Here is a 19,714-nt window from a genome sequence, read left to right on the forward strand (position 1 = left end):
CGCCTCTCGGCGCTCTCTGGCTCGGGAGTTGGGAGTGACACGAGCCAGGGCTTTGGGTGTCGAGCCCGTGGAAGAGCTCAGGAGGAGCTGTGCCATTTCCAGGGCTCCTCATCCATCATGCAGCTGCTTTCATCGCTTGCACTGAAGGATTTAAGCAGGGATTATGGCATGAACCCTGCCTCTCCTCCACCCCGCTCTCTCTGTCTCTCATTAACCAGCTCTAAGAATTTGTTACTCGAGTTGCAGACTCATTGACCCAGATTCCCTAATAATACAGGCAAGAGGAGATTTTTTTTTTTTTCTCTCCTCTCCGTGCTTAATCGCTGGCTTCTGTGTATACTTAGTGCTATTTATATGCAGGAGGACTAAAAGCCTGTCATAAAGAGATGGGGCCAAGTTTGCAGCAAAATTCCTGCGTGCCCAGAGCGGGAGGCACAACAGGAGAGAGGCAGAGGTGAGTGTGGGTGGGTGTGCCCATCCTCACAGACCCAGCAGGAGAAGTTTTTGGGGGATAGTCAGTGTGGCTGTGCCCATCCTCACAGACCCAGCAGGAGGAGTTTTTGGGGGATAGTCAGTGTGGCTGTGCCCATCCTCACAGACCCAGCAGGAGGATTTTTTGGGGAGGAGGTCAGTGTGGATGTGCCCATCTTCACAGACCCAGCAGGAGGATTTTTTTTGTAGGGTCAGTGTGGATGTGCCCATCCTCACAGACCCAGCAGGAGTATTTTTTGGGGAGAAGGTCATTGTGGATGTGCCCATCCTCATAGACCTAGCAGGAGGATTTTTTGGGAGCAGGTCAGTGTGTATGTACCCATCCTCACAGACCCAGCAGGAGGATTTTTTGGGGGGAGGTCAGTGTGGATGTGCCCATCCTCACAGACCCAGCAGGAGAAGTTTTTGGGGGATAGTCAGTGTGGCTGTGCCCATCCTCACAGACCCAGCAGGAGGATTTTTTTTGGAGGGTCAGTGTGGGTGAGTGTGCCCATCCTCACAGACCCAGCAGGAAGATTTTTTGGGGGATAGTCAGTGTGGATATGCCCATCCTCACAGACCCAGCAGGAGGATTTTTTGGGGAGAAGGTCATTGTGGATGTGCCCATCCTCACAGACCCAGCAGGAGGATTTTTTGGGGGGAGGTCAGTGTGTATGTACCCATCCTCACAGACCCAGCAGGAGGATTTTTTGGGGGATAGTCAGTGTGGATGTGCCCATCCTCAGAGACCCAGCAGGAGGATTTTTTGGGGGATAGTCAGTGTGGATGTGCCCATCCTCACAGACCCAGCAGGAGGATTTTCTTCCCTGCTTCTACAATACTGGTTCAGCTCAGGGCTCCCCACTTTGCTCTGGAAATGCCTCTCCATCCAAGTCATGCCCTGGCTTTCTTTGTGGCGTATTTGATTTCTTCTACCACCAGCAGCAAAGCCAAGCAGAAAGTCTGGGAGGATATTCCTGCCTGGCCCTCCTCAGCCTTTGGAGCTCTTCTGGGTCGTGGAGGATTTGCCATCAGCACTTTCCATCCTGGGAGCAGAGCTTCTGTCGTGGTTTATTTTCTGCCCTGAGCCAGCTGGTGGCTCCTGGGAGGGAACACAGCAGAGTTTCAGCTGCACTCCCCATCTTTTGGCTTCAGTGCCCTGCCATGAGGAGATGTTGGGATAAGCAGGAGAGTTAAGGCTTGGTCCTGGCTTTCCTTTCAGGGCACCTGTTGTTTTCTGGGATGAGCTTTGGTGTGAGTGAGCTCCTCACTGCAAGGAAAGGCTTTGAGCTGAAAGGAGCAGCAATGCAGGAGCTCTTTTCCTGAGGAAATGGTGGGAGATGGGAGGTGGAGCAGACCTGGAAATTACTGCAAAGTCCTGCTGGAGTTGCCTTTGCTGGTTTGAGAAAAAGGCTCAGGACTAAAGGATTTTGCCTAATGCTGTTGGCAAATACCTCTCTGTTTTCATGGAGGAGCACCTCGAAGTCCAGAATAAATATGTCATTAGCCCCTGCCTATAAAGAAAATGGATTTTAGCATTTTTATAAAAAAAAAAAAAATCCCCCATAAAATGTTTGATCTCAAGCATTAGAGGGTGTTCTTGTGGAGACAGACACAACTTGATTTTGTGAGCTAAAGTCAATCCTCCTTCTCTGCCAGGGATTTTTCTGAACTCTTCTGCAATGAGAAATGATGTCTGTCCAGGAGATATTTGCATTGAGAGTTACCTCAGTGCCACAACACAGCTTCTTTTAATGAAAAAGTGACTTTTGTCTGTCTTTTCTCCTCCCCTCCTTCACAAGTGTTTCTTCAAAAATTTCACCTTTTCTGTAATTCATCGCAGGCTCTTCAGTGTGCTCTTAACACCTCAATTTCCGTGTCACTCTCTTGGAAATGAACCTTTTCTGAATTCCCTGGAAGTTTGTTTCAGGTTAGAAAACCAGGCAAGGAGACATTACATCAGAACAGGCCCCCAGACTGGTCATGCAAACCCTAGGAATTTACACAGGGGAGGATTTTATTAATTGAGTTTTCCAGTGTTTGAGCCAGCAGGACATTCAGAAATGAGGCAGATCTTTTTTTTATTGTTGGATTTGGTAGCCCAGCTTTCCAAATCCGCACCACTGAGCGTGGAATAGGCCACCCCAGTGCTTCCCACAGAGCTCTCTGACACATTTTCTGTATTTTAAAAATTAAAAAAAAACCCCACCAAAACCCAGAAAGAAATGTCTAGACAGCTCACTAAATTTCTATGTGAGCAGATCTGTATCTCTCGTCCTCGGGAGATAAGATCGTGTCGGAGCAGAATCCTGTTTGGTGTTGCTGGGGATGTTTGGTATCTGCAGCAACAGCCTCCCCTGCCTCTCCCAGTGGCTCCAGCAGCGGTGATGCCCTGGGATGAGGACTCTGAGGATGTGCTTTGACTGGAGCACACTGGGGTTGACTGGGAATGGGCTGTTTCCACCAGCTGGCTGTGTGAGCTCGCCCTTCTCGTCCCCACCTGTTGGGATTTTCCTGTCCCCTGTCTGCAGACACCTTGTTCAGTGCCCAGCAGCAGGCACCCGAGTATCTGCAAGGATGGGAAGAGGTTCCAGTGCTGCAGATAAGGCAGAGCCCATAAAGATAAGCCGTGGGTGTGTTCGCTGGATTCCCTTTCGCCGGGCACCAGGCTCCAGAGGTGGATTTCAGTTCGCACACTGCTGCCTCTCAGCCTCTCCCCTGAGCTTTTTTAGCCTGTCCTGGGAACATTTCAGCCTCTCTGAACCTTTCAGCCTCCCCTCTGGACCCTTCAGCCCTTCTCTGGCCAAGGGCAGACCACGCTCCCGCAGCATGGGCCGTGTCTGCTGCGAGCTGTGCGTGATCCCAGGAATTTTCCCTCTCCACTGCACGGCCCTATTTAGCTCCAAACTGCCCCTTGGGATCCCGTGGGTCTTTTGTTGTGGATTTAGTCGGGAAAAGCCCTCAGGAAAAGGCTGTGGGACCCGGGGGATGTGTTTGGTGCAGCCCATGGATTTACCGGTGACGCATGAGGATGGCAGCGCTCTCCTCCTCCTCCTCCTCCTGTCAGGCTGCTCTCGCTGTAGCTCTGGTCTCCTTCAGCATTATTCCCTTCTCCCCCGTTTTAGGGGGTCTATTCCTGCCTGGCTTGTCAGGGCAAGTGAAGGCAGGATGGATCTGGCTTGAGGTCACTCCCCAGCCGAGCATCCCCGCTCCATCCCACGCCCCAGCCTCACACAGGGCTCTGGAGCTGAATTTTGTCTGCTGCTGTCAGTGGGATTACAGTGCCACAGCAAAGCCGGGGCTGTGAACAAATGGGTGAAAAAAAAAAAAAAAAAGTTTATTTTTAGAACTGGAACCATGATAAATATGTGGAATTTGTCCAGGGTCTGCCTGCTGTACCTTTTTGAAATGCAAAGTGCATGTCTGTTAAAATGCCTCTCCAAAGGTCAGCATAACCTCTGGAATGAGCGTGCTGGCCTTTTGGAAAGCAAGTGAAGCTTCAGACGAGAGCATGAGCCCCCATAACCCAAATGTGCCTCAGTGTCACCTGCCACCACAAGGATGTGGATGGAGATGCTGCCTTGCCAAAAGGATTTCTCCTTCAGGTGTCAGTGAGGAGCCTCAGACCATTCCTCACCTTTCAGTCCAGCTTTTCCTTCCACTTTCCTGCCTTTTATGTTTGCTCGTGGGTTTGAGGGACGTGCTGTGAGTGTCGTGCTTGAACCTGGTGAGAGTGGGGCTGAAAAATGGAAAACTCTGGAATAAAAAGAGGGATGGAGCTCAGTGGGTTCGTGTCCCCTGTGATGATGCAGCCAGGCTCTCAGGGCTCAGGGATGGAAGAGTTTGGAGAACCTTGCATTTTTCAATCCTTTCAGCTTGCCCGTGAGGTGGAGGAACGGTGTTACTCTCTCTCAGACAGGGAAGTGAGGCAGAAAGAGAAGAAATAGCTTGCTCCCAAGTGTTGTAGGAATCTCAACAGCTGAACAAAACAAAAAAAAAAAGGAGTTGGCGTAGCTCTTCGCTGCCTGTCAGGCACCCTGGGGTAAGGTGGCACTTGTGCCACGAGCTTGGCTGTCGTCATCCCATTTTTTGGGTGGGGATGCACAGCCGGGAGAGGGGAGGCTTTGGAGCAAGAACAGAGGGATCCAGAGCTCGATCCAAGCTGTGGAAGCCGAGCTGCAAATTAGGGCAATCCAAAGGCACGACTGAAAGGCACAAACATCCTGTTGAGTCCCCGTCAGCACCTAATGAGTAAAGCACATGGCCCCAGCTCAACCCCGGCCGTGTTCCAGTGGGAAAGCTCTGCCTGGGGTTATGGCAGCCTTTATTTCACCGGCAGGTGTTCATGTGAAGAGGGGGGAAAAAAACCCAGCGTTATAAATAAATTATCCATTCATTTCCGTCGGGAGCTTTTCCTATTGTTTAGCCACAATATGCTTTCCTGTTGTGTTTTATTAAAAAAAAAAAAAGGCAACAACCCACAAACAAAACAAAAAGCGCCCGACCCCGAGTGCCCCTCTGGCAGGGCGGACCCAAAGCTGTGTTTGAAGTGGGTACCAGTGTCCTCCTTGTCCTGTCACTCGTGTGCTGGTGGCACTGGCACTGCCACCTCGGTGCTCTGGGGACCATGAGAAGAACCTGCCTGGGGGCAGTGCCAGGGGCATCACATCCCTCACAGGAGCCTTTTCTCCATCAGGGGGCCGTGGGAGGAATGCTGGTGCTGCTCTGGGATTGGAAAAGAGGGGATTTTGGGGATAGCAGAACAAAAACCTGTCTTCCCTCTTTCCTCCTCCTGGCCAGTGTGGGGACACTGAGGCACTGGCAACAACAGGGAGGTGGTTTTTAACCCCTTTAGAAACAACAAGCAGCTCAGTGGGTTATAAAATGAGGATTTCTCTGCCTGGGGAGAATGTTGCCCAGCCAGGCAGGGGGTGAGGGGGCACTGAGCCCACCCATGGGAACCCCTTGGGATCTGTCCCAGCTCCCACCTGAACAGCACAAAGGCTGGATAAAAAACATGGGAAAAGGTGAGGCAGGGCCAGGAGAGGCTTCACCCTGCCCTGTGCTGGCTGGGGCCCTGCCTGGCCCTGCCCAATCCAGGCTCCCTTAGCAGCAGCACCGTTTTTTGGGAGATCTGGCAGGCACACACACACGTGGAGCAGCACCCACATGAGCCACGGGTGGGCTGTGCTGGGAGCAGCCATTTCTGCATTTCAGCTCTTCAGCAGGCAAGGAAAGAGCTTCCTCCTGGAAATCCAAGCAGAAATGTCCCTTCCTGGGGAACCCTGCTGTGCTGGGGCAGGCCTGGGGGATGCTTGGCTTGCAGTGCTGCTGTGCTGGGCACAGGGATTGAACACCTGGGGAGGATTTTTCCCTTCCCCATCTCCCCCAGGGCTCTTTTCCACAGCCCTGGCATGGAACTGGCAGCCTCCCCTCACTGCCTGAGAGCAAGGATGTATTAATTTCCACTGGTGTTTGACAGGATTAACCATTGCACATCAGACAAACCAAGAGACCAAACCCCTTTTTTGGCTGTTATTTATATCTTGCAGCAAACAGGAGCTTTTTGCTTTCAGAGCCCTTTGGCTCCTGTTACAGAGGCCTGATTTGAAGGGCTAATCCTGTGCTCAGATCTTGCTGCAACCTCTCTCCTCTCTGCTCTGTGCCTCAGTGCAGGTCCCAGCCTCTCTGCCCTCCCTGCTCTGGTTTTGCTTTCAAAAAAACAACAAAAAAGCTCCCACCACTGCAGCCCTCCTGCCTGCTCGCCCAGCTGAGCTCCCAGGATCTTTTGGTGTTTTTTTTCCAAGAGGAGAATGACAGAAAATCCTTCCCTCATCACGAAGCAAAGCCTGGGCTTACACACAGGGAGGAGGCAGCTTGAAGGAAGGGTTTGGCTGCTCAAGCTTCAAACGTGGCAAGAAGGGTTCAGAATGGATGTGAGCATGTGACGGGGTTTTATATTTAACAGGATGGCTTTGGGCATTCGGGATGCGTTCCATTTTTTGCTTTAAAAATCGACAAAGCCAGGTGCAGAGACAGGAGGAGAGGTGGAGTGGGTGGGGAATGGGGAGACCGAGTTCCCTGGAACACCGTGGTGGTGGTGGGAGCCCAGGAGCTGGAGCAAGTCCCCATGTGCTCAGGGATATGCAAAACACATTGTCTGCACCTCAGAGAGCTTCTAGCTGAGGTTTAAGATTCAAAACTGAGCTTTTTTTTTTTTTTTTTCATTTCTGCCTGTGTGAACTTCCCTGTAGGCCCCAAATCTGCTTTTCTTGAAGTCGGTCTTGGAATTGCTATTGACTTTAAATGCTGCAAGATCTCTCACCCATCAATTCTTCCATCTGTAGAAGGAGGATGGCAGGATTTCTGTGCCATCTGCGGTGCTGTGAAGCTGAAAACAATCATCATTTATAAAGTGCTTTGAGCTCAAATGGGAGGTTCTGGGTAAAGGCAAGGCTGTGCAGGATGAAAGGTTCCTGAATGTGCCAGTTGCGTCTAATATCTGAGGCAGGGGCTGGGTTGAAGGTTTGGGAAGAACAGTCTGGTGTTGCAGAGGTGCTCCAGCTGCTGAACATCTTGGCTTATTTGTGTTGGTCAGAAGTTCCTGTTCATCATTTCAAAATCAGGGCACAGAGGAGCATGTCCCACAGAAATCCCCTAAAATCCAAAATGCTCGCCTCGAGCATCTGTGGTTTTTGACAGCCACAGTCCTCAGAGCTCGGGTCTCTGGCCACCATGTGAGTTAGCAGCACGTGCACTGCAAGGAGGAAACTTGGAGCTGCAGGTGCTGAGCTTTTCCCAGGGCAATAGGAAGCATCTGATGGGAACAAAGGATGTTCCTTCTTCTCCAGCTTTGCAGGGGAGCTGCTTTGCTCGACACGTTTTTGCAGAAAGCTGGGCCAGCAAAGAGCAGGAAGGACGTTGAGATGCTTGAGTGCATCCAGAGGAGTCAATGAGGCTGGTGAGGGGCTTGGAACACAAACCCTGTGAGGAATGAGGGAGCTGGGGGTGTTTAGCCTGGAGAAAAGGAGACTCAGAGGTGACCTTATCACTCTCTACAACTCCCTGAAAGGTGGCTGTGCTCAGGTGGGGTTGGTCTCTTTCTCCAGGCAGCACTGACAGAACGAGAGAACACAGCCTCAAGCTGTGCCAAGGGGAATTTAGGTCGGATATCAGGAAAAGTTTTTTACAGAAAGGGTGATAAAGTACTGGAATGGCCTGGGGAGGTGGTGGAGTCACTGTCCCTGGAGGTGTTTAAAGTAGACTGGATGTGGCACTTGGTGCTGTGGTTTAATTGAGGTGTTGGGGTTGGGTTGGACTCGATGATCTTGCAAGTCTCTTCCAGACTAGTCAATCTGTGAGTTCTGTGAGTTCTGTGAGTTCTGTGAGTTCTGTGAGTGAGTTCTGTGAGTTCTGTGAATTCTGTGAATTCTGTGAGTTCTGTGTGTTCTGTGAGTTCTGTGAGTTCTGGAGTTCTGTGAGTTCTGTAAATTCTGTGAATGAGTTCTGTGAGTGAGTTCTGTGAATTCTGTGAGTGAGTTCTGTGAATTCTGTGAATTCTGTGAATTCTATGAGTTCTGTGAGTTCTGTGAGTTCTGTGAGTTCTGTGAGTTCTGTGAGTGAGTCCTGTGAATTCTGTGAATTCTGTGAATTCTGTGAATTCTATGAGTTCTGTGAGTTCTGTGAATTCTGTGAGTTCTGTGAGTGAGTTCTGTGAGTGAGTTCTGTGAGTGAGTTCTGTTAGCTCTGTGAGCTCTGTGAGCTCTGCGAGGTCGTGGCTCCGTGCGCTCTCCTAAAGACAAAACATTTCCCGTCTCGGCGGATCGGCACAAACCACCCCGCAAAGCCCAGCCCTGCTGACCAGATATTCTTTGTCCTTTTGCAGACACGAGCCACCAGGCCCGCTCGGTGTCCAGCCGCCCTTACTACAGCCTGCCCAACAGCAGCCATGAGCGGCGCTCGGTGCTGGCCATCGCGGAGCCGCCGCGCTTCCACTCGCAGGCCAAGGGCAAGAACGTGCGTCTGGACGCGCACTCGCGCAAGGCCACGCGCAGGAACAGCTTCTGCAACGGCGTCACCTTCACCAACAGGCCCATCCACCTGTACGAGAAGGTGCGCCTCAAGCTGGTGGCCGTGCACCACGGCTGGAGCGGCGCCCTGCGCTTCGGCTTCACCATCCACGACCCGTCGCAGATGAGCTCCGAGGAGATACCAAAGTACGCCTGCCCCGACCTCGTCACCCGGCCCGGGTACTGGGCCAAGGCTCTGCCCGAGAGGTTTGCTGTCAGGGACAATATCTTGGCCTTCTGGGTGGACCGGCACGGCAGAGTCTTCTACAGTATTAACGACGAGGAGCCCATCTTGTTTCACTGTGGTATTAAAGTCTCCGGGCCTCTCTGGGCCCTCATAGACGTCTATGGGATCACCCACGAAGTGCAAATTTTAGGTGAGTGCGTTTTTGGGCCTGTGGGTTGCTCTTCTGGTTGGTCTTTCCGATCGCACAGGAAAGATGTATGATCTGTGGGATTATTCCTACGAGGCACTTAAGAAAATTAATTTGCTGTTGGTTTTGTACCTCAAATTAATAATTTTTTTTGTTCTGCCAGCAGTAGGGATGCAGAAAGCAATCTATGCCAGAGATGGCAGTGATGGAAAGTGCTAAGGCTGCACATTATGGGAAGGGATAAATGGAAATCTTAACCTGTAACTCCACCCAGCTTTCTCTGAGCTGGATGTGCTGCTTTGGCATGGTAAAACATGGAGCAAGGTCTCAGGGACTCAGGAGACAAAAAGTTGTGGCTTTGTCTATTCTTTCCCAGCTACCAGTTACTTCCAGTCCATTGGAAAACTACCAGTAATTGCCCAAGAATTTCCTGGAGCCCTTCCCCAGCCCCTCTCTCTGCTCTCGGCCGTGGTCCCACCCAGGCTGGCAGTTTGAGGGGCTGTGTTGGCATTGTGACCCTTCCCTGGCACAGGAACATCACTCAGAGCCCTGGAATTAGGTGGAGCCTGGCTGATTTACAGCCCCATCCTCAGGGAGAGCTGCAAGAGGGGATGAATCTGTTCCCATTAGCAAGCCCAGCTGATGGCCATGAAATGATTTTCCTTCCGTGGCTTTCACAGCATTGAAATTTCTAATGAATTCAGCGTTAGATGGAGTGTTTGAACTGGGCTGCACCACAGGGAACACTTTTAAAATCCAAGAGAGTTGCCCTTTCCCGGAGGCTCCTCGGAGCTGATGGAGTTTTAACAGCCAAAGCCAGCTGCACCTGCCCCAGGGGATGGTGCTGCCAGCCCAGGGATGAGCTGTGGAATGGCGAGTCCAGAGGGCAGGCAGCTCCATCACACATCCTCCTGAACGGTGCCAATTATTTTACAGGCGAGAAGGCCACACATAAACAACGCTTTTTCCCTGTCTGCTGTGCCTCAAATGTGTAATTAAACCTCACCAGCAGCTTGTCCTGTAATTGCAGTTGCGACACACTCCAGCCTCTGGTGCTCGTCACAGAGGAGAAGGAGTGTTTGCTGTATGGGCCAAGGCAGCTGCTTCACCAGAGCTCTCCTTTCTCCTCATTCAATTGGAGTTTGAACAATAAAATGCAGCTCCTTGCTGCTCCCCACCTCCAGTCCTGCCTGCAGCATCCAAGAGTTCCCAGTGAAAGATTCAGGTGTGAGCACCTGTACTCTGATGGGATTTTTATTTTTTTAAATTTAAATACCAAACCCCACAAACTGCCCCAGGAATCAGGGCCATGCTCAGCCACCTGGGGCACCAGGGGACCCAAACTCCTTGCTTGAGGATGTCTCTGCCTCATCCTCCCAAAATGCTGCGAGTTGAGAAAGTTGTGAAATTCAGCTCCACTTCTGAGGCACAGAATGCATCTTTCAGCATCACAGAATGGTTTGGGTGGAAGGGATCTTAGAGGTCATCTCATTCCCACCCCCTGCCATGGGCAGGGACACCTTCCACTATCCCAGGTTGTTCCAAGCCCCATCCAGCCTGGCCTTGGACACTGCCAGGGATGGGACATCTGTCATGGAGCTGGGATGTGTCTGACTCCTCTGTGGGAGGATTTCATGCCACAGGAGCTGTGCTGGCTGAGAAGGAGTTGCTCCAGCCATCAGCCCACCCCAGTGGCCTCTCCACTGGGCTTCTGAATGAGGCAGGTTCTGCTTTGCAGCTGCTGGGTGGATTTGGGTGTTTTTCCTTCTTTGCCAAAAGCCTGGGGATTCTCTCCTCCAAGGAGCAGGCAGCATTGCTGCCGGGCTGCTTCACTCCTCTCCATCTCTGGGAATACCAGGAGTCATTCACACAAACTCTTAAATTCCACCTGCTTTGACTTTGCTCAGTGCAGTCAACCATTCAGAGTGAGGCTGCCCCAGGCAGGGCTGGAGGTAGAAGGGAAAACACTCCCAAACTTTCCCACACCTTTACATCACCAAGTTAAAACCTGGGAAATTAATTAAGGATCAACATCCTGACTTTCCCTTTGCTGTGAAAAGGGAAAACAACCTTCTGCTGTAAAAGCTTTCGACACCTGCAGGAAGTAGCTTTTGTGACAAGCTCTCCATTCCAAACCTCTGCAGGGTTCTGAACACCCCTGAGACACGAGGCTTGAAATGACCTCTCTTGGACACACCTGTGCCTGGAAACAGGTGTAAGGCAGTGACAGGGAGTGTGGAAAGAATATCCATTCATCCTTGAGTTCCTTCACCCAACACTTGTGGGTTTGCCTCGCACAAGACCTTAGGACAACAAAATATTGAGGCTTTTTTTTTGGTTAATAGCGTAACCTCAGAGCTATCAGATCCTTCTCCTCAGAAAGCTGTAGGACCACACCGGTTTACAGCTTTTCCCAGTTCCCCAGTGCAGAGAACTCCCAGGTCACACGAGTCCTTTGGAACACTTGTTTTTCCTTGGCTGGTGCCAAGACGCAGCCGCTCCCCTGCCTGCTCCACGCGTGACTCTGCACCAGGAGCTGTTCATTAGCGCCTGACCTGTGGCTGATTTTTCCTTTCGGAGTCTGCAGGCTGCAATAATAACTGTAAGCATAAAAAGCAGGCAGTTCTTTTTTCTCTTGGCTAACCCCTCTGTGCCTGGGTTTTTCTCTCACAGACAGCATGTTTGCAGAGACCATGACCACTGCCCGGCTCAGCACCGCCCGGCTCAGCACCTGCCTTCCCCAGAGCAGCCACGACTCGGCCAACTTCAACAACAACGAGCTGGAGAACAACCAAGTGGTGGCCAAGATTGCAAACCTAAACCTGAGCCGGGTGCCAGGACTGGGGACAGACAACCACATCATCCCCTGCTGCCCCAACCGGCGGCAGCACGCCCAGGGAGTGCCGGCCTTCCTGGACACCGACCTGCGGTTCCACCCCACCCGCGGCCCCGACGTCACCTTCTCCCAGGACAGGATGGTGGCCTGCACCAACTGGCAGGAGAGCAATAGGACTTTGGTGTTTTCCGACCGGCCTTTGCACATCGGGGAGAGCCTCTTTGTGGAAGTAGGACACCTGGGGTTGCCCTACTACGGGGCCCTGTCGTTCGGCGTCACCTCCTGTGATCCGAGCACGTTGCGGACAAACGAGCTCCCGGCGGATCCGGACTTTCTGCTGGACCGCAAGGAGTACTGGGTGGTTTACCGAGCCTTCCCCGTCCTCAACAGCGGAGACATCCTCAGCTTCATGGTCCTGCCCAACGGAGAGGTGCACCACGGGGTCAACGGCGCCAGCCGGGGGATGCTCATGTGCGTGGACACCTCACAGTCCCTCTGGGTGTTTTTTACCATCCACGGCGTGATCAACCAGCTCAAAATCCTGGGTAAGTGGAGCCGACAGAGAGCACCTGGCTGGGGGGTGTTTCCTGGGTCGGAACCCGAGCTCTGGGGTTGCAGTCACACAGTGTTGGCTGATGTGAGGATGCAGCTCCTTGTGTTTGTAAAGAAGAGTGACAAAACATGGAACCTGTCACAGAGATGCGTGCAGCCTCCGTGATTCCCCCAGGAAAGGATGAGACTTGAGAGATAAAACAAGCAGCAGGCAGGGATGGCTGTGAGGGGCATCTGTGTTTCAGTGGGTTTGTTTTTAGAAGGGATTCTTTATGAACAGGGATGGCTGTGGGGGGCAGCTGTTTTTCAGCAAGTTTGTTTTTAAAAGGGATTCTTTATGAACACCCTATTCCAGCCAACAGGTATGAAACTTCTGCCTTGGTAAAGATTTTTGTGAGCACAGCTCTGGTTTAAGCATGGTCAGTAATTGCTCCTGAAGCACTGCCACAGCTCGGGGATCAGCTTGGCACTTCTGGTTCATTGCTGGTGATGAGTCCCAGCCTTTCTCCTTTCCTCCTGTTAAGGATTCCACCAGAAAAGCAGATGAAAATGACTTTGTAAAGCAGGTTTTCTTCATCCAAAGCCTTTCCCAGCTGACAGTGTGACAGCCACAGCTGGAGCCCACTGCTGCTGGGGAGAGTGGGACAAGTGGAAAGGCAAATACTGGATAACCTGGTGCTTGCTTCACTTCATTGTGCTTCACAAGCATCAGTCATACAAATGCATAACGAGGTCCAGGCCCTGGGCTCACGTCCAAAATCTTGACCTGTGTCGTTACCAAGGGGCAGCATTAACTCAGCAGCTGCACTTGCCCCGAAGCCCCCGTGCAGCTGGGGTGGGAGCAGCTCTGCAGGCTGCGTGGGCTCAGCTCAGCTCTCTCCTGTGTCCCCAGGCACGGTGCAGTCCAGCCCAGTGACGGTGTCTCCCTCAGGATCCCCTGGTGGCTCCCAGTACGACAGCGACTCGGACATGGCCTTCAGCGTCAACCGCTCCTCGTCAGCCTCCGAGTCCTCGCTGGGTAAGGACAGCCAGCCCTCAGCTCCCGGGGGACAGACACCTCTCCTGACAGCCCAGCAGCAGGGATGGGAGGAAAACACAGTGCTGGAAGGGTTTTCATGGCCTGCAGGAGGGCTGGGCATTGGTTGTGTCAGCAGCAGTGTGGTCACTGGTGCTGCTGATGCTGTGTCTCAAATCTTGTGTCTAAGTTCTGGGCCACTCCTGACAAGAAGGACACAGAGGGGCTGGAGAGTGTCCAGGGAAGGGAATGGAGCTGGGAAGGTGCTGGAGGAGCTCAGGGAGCTGGAAAGGGGCTCAGCTGGAGAAAAGGAGCTCAGGGGGGACCTTGTGGCTCTGCACAAGTCCCTGCCAGGAGGGGACAGCCGGGGATCGGGCTGTGCTCCAGGGAACAGGGACAGGATGGGAGGAAACAGCACCTGGAAGGGTTTAACCTGAATATAAGAAATAATCTCACTATGGAAAGGGTGGTCAGCTATCAAACAAGCTGCCCAGGGAAGTGGTGGAATCACCATCCCTACAAGTGTTTAAAAAATGTGTGGACATGGCACCTGCCCCATGTGTAGAAAAGGGATAACACTATCCCAGAAAAGGGATAACACTCTCCCAGAAAAGGGATAACACTCTCCCAGAAAAGGGATAACAGGCTCTGCCCAGAGACTGCTGCTGGTTACAACACACTGGGATTCATTTAGCCAAAGATCCAGGCAACAATTCAGAAAAGAAGAGCCTTAAAACCTGACTTCAGTGCGTTACACAGCGCCAGCTTTGCCCCATCCCGGTGACTAAACAACCTCATCCTCTCTCACCCCTCCTCTTCTTTTGCAGTGACTGCCCCCAGCTCCCCTTTGAGCCCCCCCATCTCTCCTGTCTTCTCCCCTCCGGAGCCTTCGAGCAGCAAGAACGGGGAGTGCACCGTGTGCTTTGACAGCGAGGTGGACACGGTGATCTACACCTGCGGACACATGTGCCTCTGCAACACCTGCGGTCTTAAGCTGAAGAAGCAGCTGAACGCCTGCTGCCCCATCTGCCGACGGGTCATCAAGGATGTCATTAAAATCTACCGCCCGTAGGGGCTGCAGCCAGGGGGAACGCCGCTAGCAAACCACGCCTTTCCGTCCCTGCTTATGGGTTATCGTGCTGGTCAGTCGTTATCCAAGTGGCTCGTTTTCTGTGTTTCCTTATTTGACTGGTAGGGCACAATTCAGGGAGCAAAGCTGAGGATCGTGTAGGGGCCCCGCAGGCACGGGCTGCTCCGCGGCGATCGCCGGCACCCGAGCCAGCTGCCAACGAGAAATTTCCTGTGCAAAGGCTCTTTTTATTTTTGTCCCTCTCCTCCTCCTGCTGCGGGGGAGGCTCGGGATGGGGAGGTTGCCACTTGGGCAGTGCCAGGTGTCACCGGGCTTCCCGACCCTAAAACCCGACAGCTCTTGGCTGTGGCTTGGGTTGTGGTGGAGCAAAACTGGGATGAGCCCCAAGAGAAGGGTTCAAAGTGGGCAGAGCTGGTCTGGAAACGTCCTGTTAAGGAGAACTAGCTCTGGCCAAATAGTGACACAGCCAGGTTACCACTTATTAGGGTTCTGTCCCCATGACCAGGCTCGTGGGGACATGGAGGAGCTGGTCTGGGCTAAGATAAAGCAGAGTTTTCTTTCTGTGGCAGAACAGGGGTTTCTGGCCATGGAGGCTGACAAGCAGGGAGCTGCCCTGGGGTGGCAGTGAGGATGACGAGCCCACCCAGAGCCCAGGCAGCCCCTGCAGAGATGGAGCTGTGAGGGGCAGCTCAGGCTCTGCCCTGCTGCCTTCTGAAGCCATAACCTGCAGCCTGTGCTTGGCCAGAGGGGCTGGGATGGGCACACTGCAATCCTGGCCTGGGACACCGCAGTGAGGGCTTTGTCACCCCCAGGCACACCCCCCTGCACTTTGCTCTGCCCTCCTGGCAGGTGGCACAGCTGCCGTGTCACCCTGTCCTGACTGTCACCTCTGCTGGACCTTCCCCTGCAGCCGGTGCCAAGGGCTCAGTCTTCCTCCCGCCCCACCACGGGGATTTTTTTTTGGAGGCTCTGGTGAGAAATTCATTTCTGACCCAGTTCCCATCAGGCTCACCTTTCTTTCTGGGGACTGTACCTGCTGATTTTACCTGCTCTTTCTGCAGCCTTTGCAGGTTTCCCAGTACAGCTCCCAGCTGCCTGCACGCTGAGTCTCAACTCTAGATGAGATGTGTTGAGAAAAACAGGGACTGTCTCACTTGGCTTGACTTAGGAGGAAAGAAAAAGGCTCTGAGGCTGAATTAGATGGTGGGAATTGAAAGGTAAATGAGTTTTGGGTGTAATGCCAGCACTGGGGCTGGTGTGAGGAGCTCAGCATCCTCCTCCCTGCTGCTCCAGCAGGAGCTGCCCTCCGGTCTCCACCCTCTGCCCATTGCACTTATCCTGTCCTTCAGCCTGAGCCTGGAGAGGTTCCAGCTGGTCCAGGCTCATAAAGAGGGGGAAAAAATGGAGATGGGAGGATGAGAGGAGCTGTGTCACTGCAGCTCAGTACATAAGGAGAGCTTTTTAGAAAGGTGCAGTTACCACATTTTAGTCTGGGAACAGGGAAAAACAGGATAATAACTCCTGTACACTTCAGGGCTTCTAGAGGGAGCCTGAGGGATGTCTGGCTATTATTCCCTCTCTCCTCCAAGGCTCTGGGTGCTTGGCTGTGCCAGGAGAGCTGGGTTTGGGGACTGCCTGTGCCAGCCCTGTGCCAGCCCTGTGCCAGCCCTGTGCCAGCCCTGTGCCATGCTGCCATCAGGGAGGGGACACCCAAGGAGCAGACCATCCTCCTCCTGCAGCGAGCTGTGCTCACAGGACACCCTTTTGGGTGTTTTTTCTTTTTCCCTTGGAGAACTGATGAACATTTTTATTGAGTGTATCAATGAGAGGCTGCTGTGGGGTGAGACCTCTCAGCCATGGCCCTGCACGAGGGCCCAACAGCTTTGCAGAGCCCTTTTTGGAGACCTGGCTGATGCCACTGGCTGTGCCACCACCCTCAGCAGAGCCACTTTCACCTGTCACTGCCACCTTTCCTCCAGGAGGAGCCAGGGCACATTCCCTGCATCTGGAGCTTTTCTGGACCTCCCAGCTGTTCTCCACCCCAGGGACCACCAGGCTTCACATTCCCAGGGATCTCCCAGCCCCACCTTGGCAGCTCCAGGTCCAGCTGTGGGCACAGCACCAAGGGCACAACGGTGCCAGGGGTGTGTCAGCACCTGCCTGGGCACTGCCAGCCGTGGGAAACCTTTCCATGGGCAGGAAACCAAGGAAAGCTCCTGGAATCCCCAGCTTGGATCAGGTCTGGGCCATCCCTGGCGTTGCTGTCCCAGTTTCAGGGGTGCCCTTTGGTCACTGCCCACGGTGGCACCAGCAGGGCAGAGCCCCTGTCCTCGGTGCCACCTCAGGTCCAGCCCGGGTGGATTTTCTTTTTTATTCGGTGTAGCTCTGTTTTGTATTTTTAAGCCAGCAAGGAGAAACACCGAATCCAGCCCAGGAGCTGTGCAGGACACGTTGCAGAGGCTGAATTTTTGCTGTAGCAGCCAAAACCAAGTTTGCAAGAAGGGGCAGCACGCAGTGAGGCCAGCAAGGGAAGCGAGTGGGATGGGAGAGCAGTGGATCTGTGGCCCTGCCTATCCAAGAGCAACAGGAATTTTCCAAAATAGGCCTCAAAATAAATAAAAACAAAAAGAATATATATATATATATATATAAAGATTTCCAGGAAAAGGTAGCCTCTTACAGATTTCATTGTTAGTATTCGTATTGCTATTTTTTTTAAACAGTCCAATGATATATATGATTTGTACAGAAGATCTGTTTGTGCCTTATAAGGGTGTCTGTGCACTTTTTATCCTTTTTAAAGCAACTTTTAAAAAGAAAAAAAAAGAGAAAAAAAAAAAAAAAAAGATAGGGGGGAGAAAACCAACACAGATCAATGGTAGTTTTATAGAATTTTGTGTTCACTGAGAATCCTGCTTTACATATATCTATATATGTCTATATGTCTATATATATATATAGATTAGATATATATAGATATATGAGTGAAAAAGTGTTTATTTCCATGGATTTTTCCTCTCCTCTCCTCCTTAACCTTTGTTTGAAAATTGAATTTTAAAAAAAAAAGGGAAAAAGGAAGAAAGGAAAGAGACGGGGGAACTCTTTTACCTCTCCCCCTTTCTGAGGCAGTTCCTCTCTTGTCGTTACCTTTATGATTCAATACTGTGACCTGTATTATCTTGTTGAAGCTGAATCAGATTTTGGACCTCTGTATTAGGCTTTTCAAGCAAATTTTTTGGGGGGCCTGGGGAGGGAGGGCATCGCACGAGGGAGGGAGCTGCACCTCTACATGTCAGTGCTCTATAGTGTTCAGTGCTGTGTGTTTTCCTTTCGTCCATTTACCTGTTTTCCATGAATATAATTTGACTTGTTTATGAGACAAATAAACCTTTGGCTTGTACAGAGTGCTCTGGAGTGCTTCAAAGAGTTTGAGCTGAGGGCAGGGGGGAAGGTGAGGCAGCCTTGATTTGATCCAGAGGGGGCAAGGGCTTCTAAAATGAAAAAACAACAGCAACAACAACAACAAAAAAGGACACTTTACAAACCTTTGCTGGCTCGTTTAACCCTGCAAATCCTTGGAGGTTTGAGGGACGAGGGTGTATTGCAGGGCTGCAGAGGTGAAATAGTTTGGTGGCCCTGACAAAGAGCCCCAAATTTCTTATCCAATCTCAGAGGCAAGGCAGCTCCAGCCTGTGCCCAGCCAGGGGTGATGCAGACACAACAGGAGGGTGGATTTTCCTTTTTTTTTCTTTTTCCTTTTCTCCTTTTTCCATTTCCTGTTTCCTTCCCCTTTTTCCTGTTTCCTTTTCCTCTTGCCTTTCCTTTCCACTTTCTTCTTTCCTTTTCCCTTTTCTTGTTTCCTTTTCCTGTTTCCTTTTCCTTCCCCCTGCCCTCTTCCCTTTCTTCTTTCCTTTTCCCTTCTCCTGTTTCCTTTTCCTCTTGCCTTTTCTCTTCCTTTTTTCCTTCCCCCTTTCCTCCTTCCTCTTCCCTTTTCCTGTTTCCTTTTCCCTTTTCCTTCATGTCGAGTGGGAAAATTCATTCACAACTCTGCCCTGCCAGAGCTGAGTGCTCACACAAACCCCTTGCTCGCTGTGGGTGCTGAAGGAGCCTGACAATTTATGCCAAAATGCCTTTTTGGGCACTCTGCTGCCTCACTTTATCTCCAGAGCTGGTCCCTGGTCACTCAGAACCTCCAAAGCCCCTCAGGACTGGCAGCACCTCCTTTTCTCTCTGCACTTCCCCAAAATCATCAAACTCTGCTGCTTTGAGCTGGCAGTAAAAACTTCCACACTCCCATTTGTTGGGATATAAAGTTTGGGCACCAAGGAAGACACAAGGAGCTGTCAGGGTCCCCATGAGCCTCCCTGCCACAGCTGCCAGGATGGACAGACAGACAGACCCCAAACCAGCCCTGGACACAAGAGCATCACCCCAAATTGCAGCCCAGAATTCCACCAGCCATACACACGGGGTTCACCAGGGTGCTTGAAACCAGTCAAGCAGTTTCTTTTTATTTCTTTAAAAAAAAACCCAAAAAACCAAAAAACCAAAAAAACAACAACAACAAAAAACCAACAAAAAAAAACCCCCAAAACAAACAAACAAAAAAAATCCAACCCCAAAACTCAGCAAATTAAAAAAAAAAAATCCATCCCTTAAAGGTGAAGGTATAGACAGGGCATGGACACAGCTACATCTACCTTCTGCTGCCCCCCACCCACCCCACCGTAATGGAGATTTATACACATTACAGGATATAGAGACACATGGACAGAGGAATGGCCTTGGGGAGCCTGGCAGGAGCTGGGCACTGCAGGCCTGATGCCCACCCAGGACGTGCCCAGCCCAGCCCCAAATCCCAGCTCCTGGGTGCCCCTTGCCACAAGCCCCGCTCTCAGGGCTGCTCTGGGAGGATGGGCTGTGGCTCCCCACGACTTTGGGGGGCTTTTGGCCACCCTCCTCCTCCTCACGAGGTAGGCAGGGAGGTGCAGGGAGGAGAGGCAGCCTGGCTTGGGGACAGCTGGGGGACAAAGCCCTGCCAGCCCATGGCATCGTCCCCCCAGGAGCTCGGCCAGCCCAGGAAAAAGGGGTAAGGCTGCAGGTGTGGGCACCTCCTGAGGGTCATCCCTCCCTGCTGGAAGCTCTTTGGGAAGGAGGGAACCATCCTGTCACACGCTCAGCGAGCCAAAATACAGTACTAGTGTCAGGGAAAACGGAGCACGACCAGTTCCGAGGCTCAGGCTGCGAGGGCAGAGGGAAGAGCCCTCGTTAAAAGAGAGGCCACACAAAGAGCACGGCTCTCCCTGA

At 52.1% G+C, this 19,714-nt stretch overlaps 1 protein-coding gene across 1 annotated transcript in view; it reads left to right on the forward strand.

Annotated features, from left to right (window-relative positions):
• The window catches only part of NEURL1B (neuralized E3 ubiquitin protein ligase 1B), a 33,919-nt gene extending 16,112 nt beyond the window's left edge, over positions 1-17,807 (forward strand). The window contains exons 2-5 of the mRNA XM_066329388.1: positions 8,357-8,917; positions 11,588-12,295; positions 13,195-13,320; positions 14,145-17,807. Coding sequence (XP_066185485.1) covers positions 8,357-8,917; positions 11,588-12,295; positions 13,195-13,320; positions 14,145-14,389 — 1,640 coding nt within the window. The 3' untranslated portion in view covers positions 14,390-17,807. The remainder of the gene's footprint in view (positions 1-8,356; positions 8,918-11,587; positions 12,296-13,194; positions 13,321-14,144) is intronic.
• Positions 17,808-19,714: the final 1,907 nt, after the last annotated feature.

The sequence above is a fragment of the Sylvia atricapilla genome, chromosome 14 (assembly GCF_009819655.1).
Source record: "Sylvia atricapilla isolate bSylAtr1 chromosome 14, bSylAtr1.pri, whole genome shotgun sequence".
NCBI lineage: Eukaryota > Metazoa > Chordata > Aves > Passeriformes > Sylviidae > Sylvia > Sylvia atricapilla.